Here is a 15,229-nt window from a genome sequence, read left to right on the forward strand (position 1 = left end):
ATTTACAGAGAAAAGAGGAAGTAAGGCACTTTACTCTTAGATGGTAACATCTGCTTGACCCGATAAACAGCAAGCAGTGCGAGTTTTTGTTTGTTTGTTTAACAGCATTATGGTTTCTTACTCAACTTGCTTAGGAAGCTCCCTTCTGACGCAGGATACACTGCGTACAGTTCAGTCTTTGGCCAGGCTAGTGAGGCCTACCTCCACAGTATGTATTGGACATAAATATTTTACTTAATTTAAAATAAAGTTTGATCAACTAACATGAGAAATTTAAAAGGTTTAATCTCTTTAATAATTCAAATGCAACTGTCCAGATGCATCCCTAGCAAAATGGCTTGACTAATTATGTAATTAACAGTGCGTTTCCATTAGTAACAGTAATCTACAGACGGTTTGGAGAGGGCAGGGCTGTGATTGGCTGGGCCGGGCCTGAACACTGCTGAGGGAATCTACTCAAGGCAAATTGCTCAAAACCAGGACTGCTGACAGCCCTTCACTGGAGACCTTTCCAAAATAGGCCACAAACCAGTCACACTGAGCACTTCAGCTGCCAATCCAGCCTGCAGGAAGCCTCATGAGCAAAACCCCTCAGATACTCCAGCTCTTCCTATGCCACAATCACCCCTGGGATTACAAACAGGTGAGGGCCCAATCTCTCCAACCCAGAACAGATCCACCCGGTTCCAAAGAACCACCCATGAATTCCTGGTCAATTTATACTTTAGATCTTACCCACCAGATCACAGTGGACCAATCCTTTAGAATCTAAAAGTTTATTAATATAAGACAGAAAAGGTTGAGAGTAGGGCTGTTAAGGAGAATACATTATATACATCAATCAGCAAATTCTTGATGCAGTATCTTAGTGGAGATGTTACAAACTACTAGCATAAGTCTTTGGGGTATATCGTATGTCAGGATGGGTCAGCAATCCTTCCCGTGTCTCTGTCCTTAGCAAGGCTGCATCTGGGATAAGTAGCAAAACTGAAGACAAGATGGAGCCCCCCTCATGGCATTTGATATTCATTTCTGGTGTCTCCCAAGCTAGAGCTAGTTACATGGTCAAGTGACCTATTTCATATGCCAGCAGCCATTGTGCTCTGGCTGCTTTGCAGCTTTCCTCTTCAGGTGTGTATTGGCCACCTTGTGAACTATTGTCCTTGGAGCTATACTGACTAGCATAGTCACTCATAGGACATTTCGTCCTCATGACAGGCAGTCCATACACAGCATCAGCCGAGACCATAGTCATAACTCCCCATGCAAACTCCAAACAAGTACACAAATACCATACACAGAATCAGCACAATATCAGCTTTTGTTTGACACCTCACACGGCCCACTTTGTACCAAATTTGGGGCAAACAGTTCCCCGTGATCACAGCAGTTATCTGTATGATCACCTTAAAATCCAATAACGTGACAGGGGCCTCAAGAAAGGGTTGGGGTCTTGAGGAAGTATCCGGGATGCAGAAGCAGGCAGGTGTCTGGCCAGGGGGAAGATGCAATGTGTGGCCAGGAGAGAGGGTGCAAGAAAAAAGGAGGGTGTCAGTGAAAGCTGGGAATGCTGGCTGCTGGAGGAAAGGGAATTGAGGTGATTGGGAGGGAGTGTCTGGGAAGGACAGAAAATATTACCTGGCTTTGGGCCCTCTTGCAGCAACATCTCCAGTCACACTGTCTTGGTCACCACAGAGGGAGGCTCTACTTCTGCAGCAGCAGCCACACAGACTAGGACCAGCCCCGGACACCAGACACCCCACTACTGCACCCATTCAGTCCAGGGCTGGAGGTGTCGCTACTGCAGCCATGCAGATCAGGAACAGCCCCAGAGGCACCCCTGACATGGCCATATGGCCCTGGAGGCCAGCAGTGTAGTGGCAGCAGTGCCTTTAGTGCCGGGGTCGGGTTGTGTGGCAAAGACTCAGCCTAGCACTGCCTCCTCTCTAGTGGCTACAAAGCATGAAGAGGGGATGGGGTTAAGCTGCATCCCCCTCAGCACATGCTCATTTTGAGGTGGGGCCTGGCACTGCCTTGTGGACAGGATCAAAGTCTTAGGAAGGCTGGATTCTACTAACAGAAAATTTTGCTCACCCCCACTATAGGGTTTCTCACCTGTGTGGGATCAACTATATGCAACAAGCCTTGAACTCTCGCTATAGCATATCCCAAAGTCAAAGCAGTTAAAGGATTTCTGTCCTGTGAGAGTTCTCATGGATAACAAGGTGTGACCTCTGACTGAAACATTTCCTACAGTGAAAGCAGGTGAATAGCTTCTTCCTTATGGGTTTTCCTATGTCTTACAAGGGCTGAGGACTGACTGAAGCTTTTCCCACAATCAGAGCAGCTGAAGGGTTTCTCTCCTGTGTGGGCTCTCCTATGTCTAACAAGGCATGACCCGTGACTGAAGCTTTTCCCACAGTTAGAGCAGCTGAAGGGTTTCTCTCCCGTGTGGGCTCTCCTATGGGTATCAAGGTTTGACCTCTGACTGAAGCTTTTCCCACAGTAAGAGCAGCTGAAAGGTTTCTCCCCTGTGTGGGCTCTCCTATGGATAACAAGGTGTGACCTCTGACTGAAACTTTTCCCACAGTCAGAGCAGCTGAAGGGTTTCTCTCCTGTGTGGGCTCTCCTATGTCTAACAAGGCATGACCTCCGACTGAAGCTTTTCCCACAGTCAGAGCAGCTGAAAGGTTTCTCTCCTGTGTGGGCTCTCCTATGGATAACAAGCTGTGACCTCTGACTGAAGTTTTTCCCACAGTCAGAGCAGCTGAAGGGTTTCTCCCCTGTGTGGGCTCTCCTATGGATAACAAGCTTTGACCGGTCATTGAATCTTTTCCCACAGTCAGAGCACCTGAAGGGTTTCTCTCCCGTGTGAACTCTCCTATGGATAACAAGCTGTGACCGGTCATTGAATCTTTTCCCACAGTCAGAGCAGCTGAAGGGTTTCTCTCCCGTGTGAACTCTCCTATGGATAACAAGGCATGACCTCCGACTGAAGCTTTTCCCACAGTCAGAGCAGCTGAAAGGTTTCTCCCCTGTGTGGGCTCTCCTATGGATAACAAGGTGTGACCTCCGACTGAAGCTTTTCCCACAGTCAGAGCAGCTGAAAGGTTTCTCTCCTGTGTGTGCTCTCCTATGGATAACAAGCTGTGACCTCCGACAGAAGCTTTTCCCACAGTCAGAGCAGCTGAAGGGTTTCTCTCCCGTGTGAACTCTCCTATGGATAACAAGCTGTGACCGGTCATTGAATCTTTTCCCACAGTCAGAGCAGCTGAAGGGTTTCTCTCCCGTGTGAACTCTCTTGTGGATAACAAGCTGTGACCTGTCACTGAAGCTTTTCCCACAGTCAGAGCAGCTGAAAGGTTTCTCTCTTGTGTGTGCTCTCCTATGGATAACAAGGTGTGACCTCTGACTGAAGCTTTTCCCACAGTCAGAGCAGCTAAAGGGTTTCTCTCCTGTTTGGGCTCTTTCATGTTTAATAGGAGTTACACAGTCACTCCAAGCACAAGTTGAATGTTGATGGGGGATTTTCTTTTGGACAGTTTGTTTGTTTGTTTTCAACCTTCTGCTCCTCTGACTGAATTTATCCTGTCCTGCTTCTGGATGGTTTCCCTGCTGCCTTTGTAGACTATGCAGACTCTCACGAGTCTCTCCTTGCTCAGGACTCTGAGAAACATGCCCTTCAGATATTTCCACTAACACCCCACATGGAGCAATTCGCTCAGGTCCTTCCTCCTGAAGACTCCTCTCACTGTTCTCATTCAGCATCCCATCATCTGCTGGGATAGAGAGAGAAAGCACATAGTCATTCCCTGTGCTGAAATGAAAGAAAAATTCTGAATGGTGAACAGAAAATGCGGGACAAACCCAAAGAATGGCTGGAAAGATACAATAATCATGAGCTGAGTTCACCCTGCACCACCATAACTCTTTCCCCACCCAGCACTCTCAGCGTGGAGTTGAAGACTGGTTGAAGGGCCAGTCAGACTTGATGAAAACACACAACCAACATCTGCTATGAGAACACAGACATTGGTTTAAGTCAGTTTAGCTGATTTCTCACCTGTGTGGGTGTCACTGATGATCTCCCCTTCCTCACAGCCTTGGAGATCCGGGATCTGCAGCTCTTCCCCTCGCTCCACCCAGGAGAGCACATGAGCTTTGGAAATAGGAAATCCTATTTGGGGAGCAATTAACCAAGTGCTGATCTTGTTCATTAAGGTCTGTGCCATTCCTGCTTCCAAAGCCAGGATCTGAGTCTCCTACCCAGACAGGCTCCTTCCCCACCTTCCAGAGACTGGTCTCTGGTTGGTACAAGATCCCAGGATACACTAATTCCATAATACCCCTGTACAACTACCATGTTGGGAATAGCCCAGCTGACTCCCATGGGGAACTGAGTGCTCTGCTGCACTCTTACAGGATACAACTCAGTCTCCTTTAGGGCCTGTTCCATACTTGGGCAGGACAGGAACACACTGTTCATAACGGGAAAGCTCTAAGACTTTCAGGACTGACAGACGCCCCTAGCCAGGACTCATATTTGAGCTGACACATGTCGGCTACGTCTACACTGGCCCCTTTTCCGGAAGGGGCATGTAAATTTCACGGGAGTAATTTCTTTGAAGTAAGAATAAGAGCCTCCGGAAAAGGGCACTTTTTCCGGAGGATCGGGGCCAGTCTAGACGCTCTTTTCCGGCTTTTTAAAAGCCGGAAAAAAGCGGCGGACATTTTTATTTAAATGCCGCGGGGGATATTTAAATCCCCCGCGCATTTCCCTACGACGACTCGTGAAATTTACATGCCCCTTCCGGAAAAGGGGCCAGTGTAGACGTAGCCGTCAGGTCTCTAGGGCTGGGAGGGAAAGGATCCAGCAGAGCTCTAGATCCCTATGGGCTCTGCCCACAAAGCTCTTGGCTGGGGGATGGAATTGCCCTGCTCTTGGGCTCAGATGCCCTTCTTGAGCCAGAAGGAGGCAGGGGAATTGTCTGATCAGGAAAATGAATCCTTGGCTCGCCACTTCAAGCCCTGCCTATGGTCCATACTCCTGATCCTGACTGACTGTGCCAGCCAACGTGGAGACAGGTTGGGCTGCTTCTCTGCTGCTCGTAGATGCTCCTGCAGCTCAGCTCCCCTTCTGCAGCCTTGGTTCGGCTCTGCCAGCAGCAGCAGCCCTCATTTTGTGGCCAGTTGAGCCTGCCATTTGGTGCCCCTCTGGGTTGCACAGAATCTACCAGAGGAAGGGAAGGACTCTGAGTTGGCGCCTTCCTTCCAGGGGCTCAGCACAATAGCACAAGGGGACCCTGCGGACGCTAAGAGCAGCTGCACCCAGCCCGACAACTCTGGTACCTGCCTGGGCCCTTCCACTGACACCTACGGTCAAGGCACAACATGGGCAAGATGGTTGGAACCACAATGAGACCTTGGCTGTGGGAAGAGCAGCACCACTATTATGTCAACGAGTCATCTCTCACGCAAGAGCCAGGGTTACTGAGGCACATACTGCTGATATTGGGGGTTTGGGCAATAAAGGACCCTGAACCAAACCCAACCCAGCTGCTCCAGAGCCCACTCAGCTTCTGTTACACAAAGGGACAGGAATCCTCACCCAGCCAGCTCACAGCTTCGTAATTCTCCTGCATCACATCCCTGTAGAGGGCTCTCTGGCCCGGGTCCAGCAGAGCACATTCCTCCTCAGAGAAATACACAGCCACCTCCTCAAAGCTCACCGGCTCCGCCACGGCCATTTCCTGTCTCTGGATCTGCAGGCCAGGGGCTGAGCTGGAGTCAGACATGGGTGTTCTGCAGCCTGGCAGAGGAAGAAGGGGAATTGGAGACATTTCAAAAAGGGCTTTTAATCCTTTCCACACCCAATTCTGCCCAGACTCTGTCCCTGGTGAAAAACATGCTGGACTCTGCAGTTTTGGGCAAACGTTGAGTCTAGATATTCCATAAAAACCACACACAAGTTAGATCTGAAAGTTGTATTTATTTCTCTCAATACCTGTCTTGAGTTATATTACTTTGCCTGTAACAATGGGATTCAGTTCTCAGCACCCAGGATTTCTGCTAAACAAGCCACATATTCATCTGCCTGAACATGGACATAGGTTTAATTTAATTTGGGCTGCTGTATTTATAATCCTTAGTCTTCATGCAGTGATTTGCAACCCAAACTTTGGTTCTCTCATCTGACACAGACTTTATAAACTCTCTCCACAACAGAGAACACTTTATAAACTCTCTCCACAACAATAATATGAGTATTCATATACATATTATTAAACACGTGTGCTGAATGTTTACAGGATAAGACCTTAAAATTCATGGATTCATGGCATCAGAAGATATCCTTAGCCATGCAGTCTGTCCCCTCTGTGGCACAAGCCATTACACCTAGCCCAGCTACCCATGCACAAAGCTCTGTTTCCCCACAGCATATTTTGTAGAAAGTCGCCCAGTGTTGATATGAAGACATCAAGAGATGGAGAACCCATCAGTTCTTTGCTCATTTATTTCAACAGCTAATCCTCTTACCCATCAAATACTTTGTGCCTCTTCTCTAGCCTGAAATTCTGACTGCAGCTTTCAGTTATTGACTCTCATTGAACTGTATCCACTAGACCAGGGGTGAGCAATTCATTTTGTTTGGGGAGCGGGGGGAAAGACTCCAAGATTTTGGAAAGTGGTTGAGAGCTGCACTCTTCCAAGACATTAAGCAGGAAATAGAGCGTATGGGATGGACATTGCGAGAAGAAGGGAGCTTTCGGTAAGGGGTTGGGATGCAGGAGGGAAAGAGGGATCTGGGAAGGAGTTCGGGTGAAGGAGGCAGTGTGATTTGGGGCACTGGATTAGCAACGACTCACGAGATATTTAAAGTAAAGTTAATTTAGGGGAAAGGCTAAGTGGACAAATAAAGAGACGAGGGTTACTTGGATGCAGGAAAAGAACAAAGAGTTTGGGTATGTGGAGTGGGAGCCAGGAGTTGGGGGCAGAGAATTAGATGGGGAAAATAGAGGTTGGGGTGCCAGAGGCAGGCTTTGGCCAGGAGACTTATCTGAGTGACTCCCGAAAAGAAGCCAAGCACCTCTCTGAGGCAGGCAGGAAGCCTGCTCAACCCTCATACAGGCTGCGGGGCCATGTGGGTGAGTGAATAACTGAGCCAGAGGGGAGGGGGCACAGTGCTTCCTTTCTGGCCAGAAACCAGCCAATGAGACTGTCCTGGGGGTGGAAGCAGTGCCTGTAGCCTTTCCGCTTCACCTCCGGTGAAGTGGCTTGCAGGTGGAAAGTGGCAAGCATGGAACTAGCCCATGGCTCGCAAAGCATCAGTGGGCTGCATCCAATGGCCTGGTGAGCTAGATAGGCTGTATTTTGCCCAGGTCTGCACTAGACTGAAGAGCCCTTGTGTATCCAGAAGTTTCTCACCATAAGCAAACTGATACCGTGGAAGCCAGTCAGCTCTCAGCCTATTTATTGTTTGAAACTAATCCCATATTGAAACTGTCCGAGCAGTGAAATATGAGCCTGAAGGTGCCGTCCATTGTGTGCTTTAACTTCACCCCTTTAGCATCACACCTTGTAGATCAGTGTTTCTCAAAGTGTCTGCAGGTCCCCAAGCAGCGCCCCTGGGGCTCCTTACTGATCAGTGTATGAGATTTAGGGCTGTGTGCACCATGGTCACTGGGTTTGATAGGTAACTTCAATGACAATCCCATGAAGATGTTTTCAGAGGAATTTTCTCATCATTTAAAGAATCTCTCCCTGCAAGCTCACCTTGTCTGAAAGCTCCCAGAGATTTTAATCTTCCTCTCTCCAGTGCAGAGGGCAGAGTATCTGGTGGGGGAAGGAATAAGAGGTGAGATTCCAGGTTCTCCTATTTATAACAATGTTCACACTTTGAACTCTGTGTTTCAATTGTATCAGAGATCAGATACATACACACTCAGGTATTTAGTATGAAAGAGTCTGAAACTTTCATTTCCTCTCTCACTCGGGCACCTCTCAGCAATGGAGCCAATATCTCTGCAGCCTCACACCCATCCCAGGAGAGACAAGCTGTAAATGAGCTTTACTCTTCCCTCCTCACCCCCTCCCACTTGGTTTCTCATTCACTCACTGCCTCTTATCATAACCTGGAGCTGTGGTGGCAGAACACGTGGCCATCACAGTAACTTTGGCCATTTTGATCTCTAAATGGGAGGTTCAGAGTTTGCGAACCCCTGGTTCTATCTGCAAGCAGTTGGGTCTGTTCGCTTAGTGTCTCTAAGGAGAGCAGAGTGATGTGGCCATCATTCTTCACGTGGGAATTGAGGCAGGGGAAGATTGACTTCAGAGGCCAGATTCAGTAGTCTCAAATACTTGAACCACTTTCCCCTCATCCGTCCCTTCCAGGTACCTTTGAACTCCCTCAGAGTCTCCGACAGCGCAATCGTTTTCTGGGAGAAGGTGCTGACTTGTTCTTCCAGTTCAGGGGAAATCTCTGGCAGCTGGAACTGCCCCGTCTCACACCTGGACAGAAACAATTCCATGTGATTGTATTTAGTTTACTGCTGATAAGTTCTGGCTAGTAAGTCTCAGCTCTAATAGGCCTGGAGTTAGAATCCTCCAATTCTCCCAGCCTGAGAGCAAGGACGATACATTCCATGACCGTGCAACCTTCCCCTGAAAGGTCCCATTGCTGTTCTTCACTTCTGGTCTGGGGAGACTGGCTGGGGGACTAAAGGGGAATTGAGTCTCCATGGCCAACTTACTCCTTGGCCCAGGCGCCGAGGGACAGAAGGTTCCCATGTGAAGGGCTGAAAGAATCTGTCCACTAGGGACTACAGTGAGACACCAGCTCCCCCCTCCCCAGCTCCTTCCACACAGGTCTCCAAACAGCCCTCAGGTGGGACAGACTCTTGGTCCCTGCTGCTCTGGGCTGAATGCGCCCAGCAGTGACAGGCCCATGTTCCACCCCATAGTCCTGAAGCAGCCAGGCCCCAGGGAGGTGAGAGCTCTAGCAAACACCTGAGGTTAGACTGTGCCCTGAATGGGGAATTCCAGAGTCTAAAGTGCGACGATGAGACCCTCAGAATTAGAGGAGTCAGAGATATTTGTATCGAACGTCTGGCTGTAGAGCCCTGTGGAGATGTGGTGCTAACATCAGTTCCAAGCCCTTTTCCCGCGCTCTGCAGTGTGAGGGAAGTGAGAGCCACGTACCTACTCAGGGCGCTTCTGACGTCCTAGAAAAAAGACACAGAAAAGAATCTCAGCCTCATTGGACACCCACAGGGGACCTCACAGAAGGGATTTTGCAAACATGGGAAGAGGCCCTGCCCTAGCCCCAGGAACATGGATCCCCTGAGCACATGGGGCTTTGCCATCTCTAATAGCTCTGTGCCTGTAACTCTACAAAGCACAAAAGTCACTCGCATGGCAGCAATGCAGAAGGTGTTACACTGAGATCTGAATGCTGGACCCCAGCACTTCTGATTCAGGAGCCTCCCTTCCCTGTGTGAGGAGCTGGGACGTTTCTCCCTCAGTCTCACCTGCAGGAATTCACTTGCTGGCTTCTGACACGTCCCCTCCAGCTCACCGATCTGCTCGCTGAGGCGGGAAATCTGCATGGAGAGTTTCCTGACAGTGTCAGTCTGGAACCTCCCAATCTCCTCATCTAACTTCTCCAGCTGGGCCAGCAGGAGTTGCTCTTGTTCCTCCAGGAACTGCTGCAGCTGCTGAAACTCGGCCACAATCATCTGCCTCTTGGCTTGGGTGCATTTCTGTGTGAAAACAGGGAAAGGGCTGGTGAGGGGCATGGACAGAGCCCAGGGCTCTTTCATGGAGAACAGTGCGCAGCAGCAAGAATTTCTTGGAAAAACCTAAAATGTGTGACATTTGACTCTACTTTGTGGTTACTCGGCAGAGGCATCTCTACCAGCATCTCCTTTGACCCATGTCCCTCAGTGATGGGCAACATCTTCTGTCATTCATGGGCTCTGGGAATTCAGACCCAGAGCAGCAGGAGGCAGGACTCAGCTCCAGCCTGACAGAGATACCCAGGGAGGAAAAAGAAGCAAACATGTTAATGCACCAAGTGAGCAGACAGCCCTTCAGGGGACATTCAGCTCCCTTGGAAAGCCACAAAGGCTGGATATGAACTCATGCTGACATGGATGCTCAGGGCCTGTCTACAGATGGATCTCAGCCAGCAATCCATGATCCAGGAGAAACACAAATAAGCCCAACCTCACCAAGGCCACACAGGAGTCTGCCTCCTAACACAGCCCTCCCACTGCCAGTCCCTGTTGGTCCATAGCCACAAGCACTTACCAGATACTCCTGGCTTTTCCCTTCTGCTGTTGTTTTCCTTCTCAGCAGCTTCTCTCTCTCCTCCCTCAGAATCTTCAAATGAGTCTCCAATTTTTCCTGAAGAAACAGAAATAAGCACAAGTGCAAACCCCATTAGATGTTGGGCGCCCATTTATTTGCCTTTAAGAGAGTCCCAGTTTTGTGGAACTCTGCCCTTGTCCAGCAGGGACTCAGCCCAGGACGTGGGTTTGTCCATAGAAAAAGAGACAGGAGAAGATTGAGGGTATGTCTACACAGCAAAGTTAATTTGGAATCACAGCCTGGCACGAGCCTGGCACCCAGAGCCATCCCAGCAAGCTTGTAGCCAGTGTTGTCCGAGGCCAGGGAGGCCTCAACATGTGAGTGCCATCACTGTCCCCTAATGTGGGGGGGGGGGAGGAGAGAAGGGTGTGGGGGGGGAGCCTAGGGACTGCGCGTGTGGTCCTTGCTGACCACAGATCACGCAGCAACCTGTGCATGTGCCACACAGGGGCCCTGGCCTGTTACCCACACACATGTATGTATGAAGGTACATGACATGCTCCTGACCCCGGGGAGAGACACTGCACAATGCCCTCTCTCCAGAAGCTCCCTCTATGCAGAGGCAGGGCACATACCCCCCCCCCAACAACCCCCACACAATATACAGCACAGGAGCATCGATGCAGTCCTGGGCCAGCTCACACTCCCAGGGATAGCAGGACATGATGGTGCGGAGACCTGCCGTCCTCACCTTGCAGAGCGGGGCAGGGTTTCACCCACTGTGTCCCCAGGGATAACTGAGCAGGTCTCTTGTTTCTCCACAGCTGCACCAGCTGCGAGAGCAGGGCGCTCCGCCCCACTCAGGACAGCCTCCTGCACCCGGGCCAGCAGGATGACCCAGCACCTAGAGTACCACCACCGGCAGCACCTGGCACCATATGCCAGGCAGGTCTGCTGCCAGGAGCGCTGGGTGGAGGAAGACCTGCAGCAGGAGGGCTTGCAGGAGCTGCTGGAGCAGGGCCGTGCCATCCACGACAACCTGTAGACCCTGGTGCAGAGACTGGTGCTGGCTGCCACTCCAGCCCCTGTGGCTGCCCCAGCTATCGCTCCTCCTCCCACTCCTGCTCCCCCTCCCTGCTTCTTCTTCCTCCCCCACCACCTGTTCCCCCTTCCTTGCCTCGGGGATGCCAAGGGCCCCGCACACGCAGCGCTGGGAGACAGGAGGGCTGGCAAGACCCCCAACCCTGAGGTTCTTGTCCCCCTTCTTTCACTTGCCTTCCCCTTCCAGATCCTTCCTCCCAGGTGTCCCTCTCCTTCCTCCCTTCTCCAGCCTCCTTTCCCAACTCTCACCAGGGTTTCCTCCCCCCCAGTTTTGTTAAATAAAGAGTTTTTGTTCATGAAAATACAGGTATTTTATTGGACATCAGGAAGGGGGGTTAGGGAGTGGTAGAGCGGAAGGACGTGAGAGAGGAATGAGGCACAAGCCCCCAGTGGGGCAGACCAGGGAGGCTCTGAGTGCTCCTCAGGGTAGACGCTCTCCCACAGGGCCTCCTGGATACTGACAGCCCCCCTGTGGATATCCCGGATGGCAGCCTGCAGCAGGTGCAGCCAGGCTGGTAGCAACGCATCCACGAGATGCACCCAGGTGCCCAGGGGCTGCTCTGGCTCCATGTTGCAGAGTGCCATGGTGTCTTGAGTGAGAGCAACCAGAGCACTCTGAGACACAAATGCTTTTGCTGTCCCACAGCAAGGCAGGAAAGCCAGCAGGGACACTGTAGCATTGGCTGCCCAGGGGGAATGGGGAGTGGGGAGGGGTGGGTCATGTGTGTGTCCCCTTAAGCACAAGCCTCAGCCTCAGGCAACAGCCACACAAAGATACCCCTGACCTGGTTCCAACCAGCCTTAAATCTGATTCTGTGTCTACTCAGCGTGGATGCCGTAGTTCAAATTAGCAAAACGCTAATTCCAACTGCATTGTGTGTGTACACGCATTAATTCAAGTTAGTTAATTCGAATTAAGCTATTTCGAATTAAGATAACTCAAATAAACTCTGTGGTGTAGACATACCCTGAGGATACTGGAGGACACCTGCAAAGGCTGAGAACGGATCGGTGAGGAAAACGAGGTGGGGATTAGGGAGGAAAAAATGCTTAACAATACTAATCATGTAATCTATTACAATTTTATCAATGACAGTATTTTTTAAAAGCGACGAGGAGTCCTGTGGCACCTTATAGACTTTTAGATCTAAAAGTAGCCATCCTGCAGCAAAAAAACTTCAGGACCAGACTTCAAAGAGAAACTGCTGAGCTACAGTTCATCTTTAAGTTTGACACAATCAATTCTGGATTAAACAAAGACTGTGAATGGCTTGCTAACTACAAAAGCAGCTTCTGCTCTCTTGGAATTCACACCTCCAGATCAGCTGCTAGAAGTGGGCCTCATCCTCCTTGATTGGATCCACCTCGCCATCTCCAGCCTGATCCTGGCCTGCATATTTATTCCTGCCTCTGGAAATTTCCACTACATGCATCTGACGAAGTGGGTCTTTGCCCACGAAAGCTTATGCTCCTACACTTCAGTTAGTCTATAAGGTGCCACAGGACTCCTCGTCGCTTTTGCAGATTCAGACTAACATGGCTACCCCTCTAGTATTTTTTAACCTGCAGACAGGTAGGGCTGGTAGTGGAAATAGGCTCTCCTGAGATCGGGGATCTCTCACAAGGTCTGCTGGGGGCAGCCACAATAACTGCTGGCCAATAGGAACTCCCAGCAGCTGCAGACTGACATTAGCTGCCAGAGGCAAGCGGGCACTGCAGGTGCAGTGAGGAGTTTAACAGGTAACTGGCACCGATAAACATTAGCTCATCAGTTAACCAGTTAGAACTCTTGCTACAATCTAGTTGAATCCCAGTTCTGCCTGGCATGGACCTGCACTTCCTGAAGCCCTGCTATGGGTGGAGTGAAGGTGCTTGGGGTTCCACAAAGCAACCTCATCTAGTGCCAGCTGCTGAATCAGAGTTTAACTCCTCATGGAGGAGCCCAGGAGTTCAGCATCTTAGTGGGAAACCTCCTCTCCCTGCTGGGCCTGGGGCTTTATCAAGGCATCTTTCCCTCATAAGGGCCACACTTCATCATTGTTCAGTGATGCTGAGGGGCAAGGAGCTGGGTCCCTACCAGTTAGGGCAGGGACTTTCCCTTGCTGGGTGTTGTGCAGGGCCCTGATGCCACTGCGGGTCTATAAGGCAAATGTCAGATTATTAGTCCCATTCCTCCAATCAGTAACAGCTTGCAACCTCCTCTTCTCCAGTCCCAAGGCAGCTCACTGACAGAGTGGCCTGTTGATCCTGTGATCTAAACCTCTCTGATTGTTAACACCTTCCCATGTGCAAACACCCCTCCTGTCACCAGTGAAGGTGGGTTTCAGGATTCAGAGCCTCAGAGAAACATTTCCCACATCAGGTATCTGTAAAGACTTGATGTAAGTTGCCACAAAGCCAGAGCATTTACTTTTTACAGCATCACTTGTACCATGAAGGCTTCACAGAGCTGTGCCACACCTGTGCCCGATAACAGTCAGTGAAATTAGCCTGTAATTAAAACCCAACATTATTTCCCATCACACTGGACAGCAACTCTGTACCTTGTACTCCTGGGCAGCTTCCTGTATAGGCGCCATTGTTAGATCCCAGGATCTGTCACACACCACACAGATAGGAGTTTGATTCTCTTCACAGAACAGCTTCAGAGCCTCCTGGTGCTCCCCACACACCCCGTCCCATCTTGCTCTCTGTGCTGCCTGGAAACTCAGCGGCTTGGCTAGTTCCACCACGTTTGCCAGCTGCCGGTTGGGCCGGAGGGGTCCCTGCTGCTCAGTGTCTCTGCACCGATGGCTGAGGGGGGCCTGGCAGGAATTGTGCCCACACTCCAGAGTGACAGGGGCTGTGAAATCCTCCAGACAGACGGGACGCGGCGCTTCCTCCCGGACACTTTCCAGGGAGCGCTCTGCTGCCATGGCTGCCTCTGGGCTGGGCAGCCACTTCCCTGCGCTGAGCAATGGGGGGGGGGGGGGGGGGGGGGGGGAGTCGTGAGGCACCAGCACTGAGGATACAAAAAAATCAAAATTAAAAATAAAAACCAAAAAAGCCCCAAAGCTTCGCTCACCCCCTGCCCTCCCAGGGCCTCCCCTGGGCTCCTCAGCCTCCTGCCCAGCCAGACCCCCCCCCCCCCCCCCGTCTCTGCGCCCCTCATGCCAGGGCCCCTCTCCCAGTGTGCAAATCCCCCCCCCGGCGGGAGCATCAGGAGGCGCTGAGAGCCGGGGGGGGGACACGCGCGGGGTGTTTGCGAGCGCAGAGGCGGGGGGGGGGGGGGGCGAGGCCATTGCCCGGCCGGAGACGCCCCCAGAGCGCCCCGATCCCCAGCGCCGGACCCACCAGCAGCGCAGGACGGGGGGGGGGGGGGTCACAGCCCCGCCCCGCTCCCTCACGCTGCGCTGAGGCCTCCCCCGCGCTGGACTAACCTTGCAGCGAGTAACGGCGCCAACGGCCCCTCCCAACGGCGCGGCGCGGGGCCTGAGCACGGCCGGGAACTCAGGGAATGGGGCGAGCGCGGTCAGACCGCGCATGCGCAGCGAGTCAATGACTCCGATGAGAATCCAGCGCCAGGGCTTAGCTCAGACCGAGGGGCTCCCCTCAGTGACGTTGCTCGCTCCGCCCCTTGCTCTGAAGCCCGAGTGACAAGGGAACCCCCAGCTGTCAGCCCCGAGTGACGTGCGATTTCCCCGCCCCCGTATGGCGTCATCAATGACGTTGATTGCCCCCCCCTTGCTCTCCCGCCTGGGTGACGGGGATTCCCCTGACCCCGCTGTGGCGCTGGGAGTGACGGGCCGCCCCAGGGACACTGAGGGCGGGGGAGGGATTC

General features: G+C 51.7%; 1 protein-coding gene across 3 annotated transcripts; it reads right to left on the reverse strand.

Annotated features, from left to right (window-relative positions):
• Positions 1 to 757: 757 nt before the first annotated feature.
• On the reverse strand, positions 758 to 15,065 carry LOC142821486 (uncharacterized). Of its 3 annotated transcripts, none has more exons than XM_075912514.1 (10): positions 14,829 to 15,065; positions 13,953 to 14,410; positions 10,309 to 10,404; positions 9,528 to 9,758; positions 9,199 to 9,221; positions 8,396 to 8,508; positions 7,774 to 7,833; positions 5,609 to 5,809; positions 4,064 to 4,177; positions 758 to 3,776 (listed from the first exon to the last, which is right to left on the reverse strand). In XM_075912514.1, the coding sequence occupies exons 2-10, from the start codon at positions 14,322 to 14,324 to the stop codon at positions 2,251 to 2,253; spliced, it is 2,736 nt and encodes a 911-aa protein (XP_075768629.1). In that variant the 5' UTR covers positions 14,325 to 14,410; positions 14,829 to 15,065; the 3' UTR covers positions 758 to 2,250. The 3 variants fall into 3 exon arrangements, with proteins under 3 accessions (XP_075768629.1, XP_075768627.1, XP_075768628.1); XM_075912512.1 differs by having other exon boundaries at positions 758 to 3,779; XM_075912513.1 differs by lacking the exon at positions 14,829 to 15,065 and having other exon boundaries at positions 758 to 3,779; positions 13,953 to 14,445.
• Positions 15,066 to 15,229: the final 164 nt, after the last annotated feature.

The sequence above is a fragment of the Pelodiscus sinensis genome, chromosome 31 (genome assembly GCF_049634645.1).
Source record: "Pelodiscus sinensis isolate JC-2024 chromosome 31, ASM4963464v1, whole genome shotgun sequence".
In the NCBI taxonomy this organism is placed as follows: Eukaryota; Metazoa; Chordata; order Testudines; family Trionychidae; genus Pelodiscus; species Pelodiscus sinensis.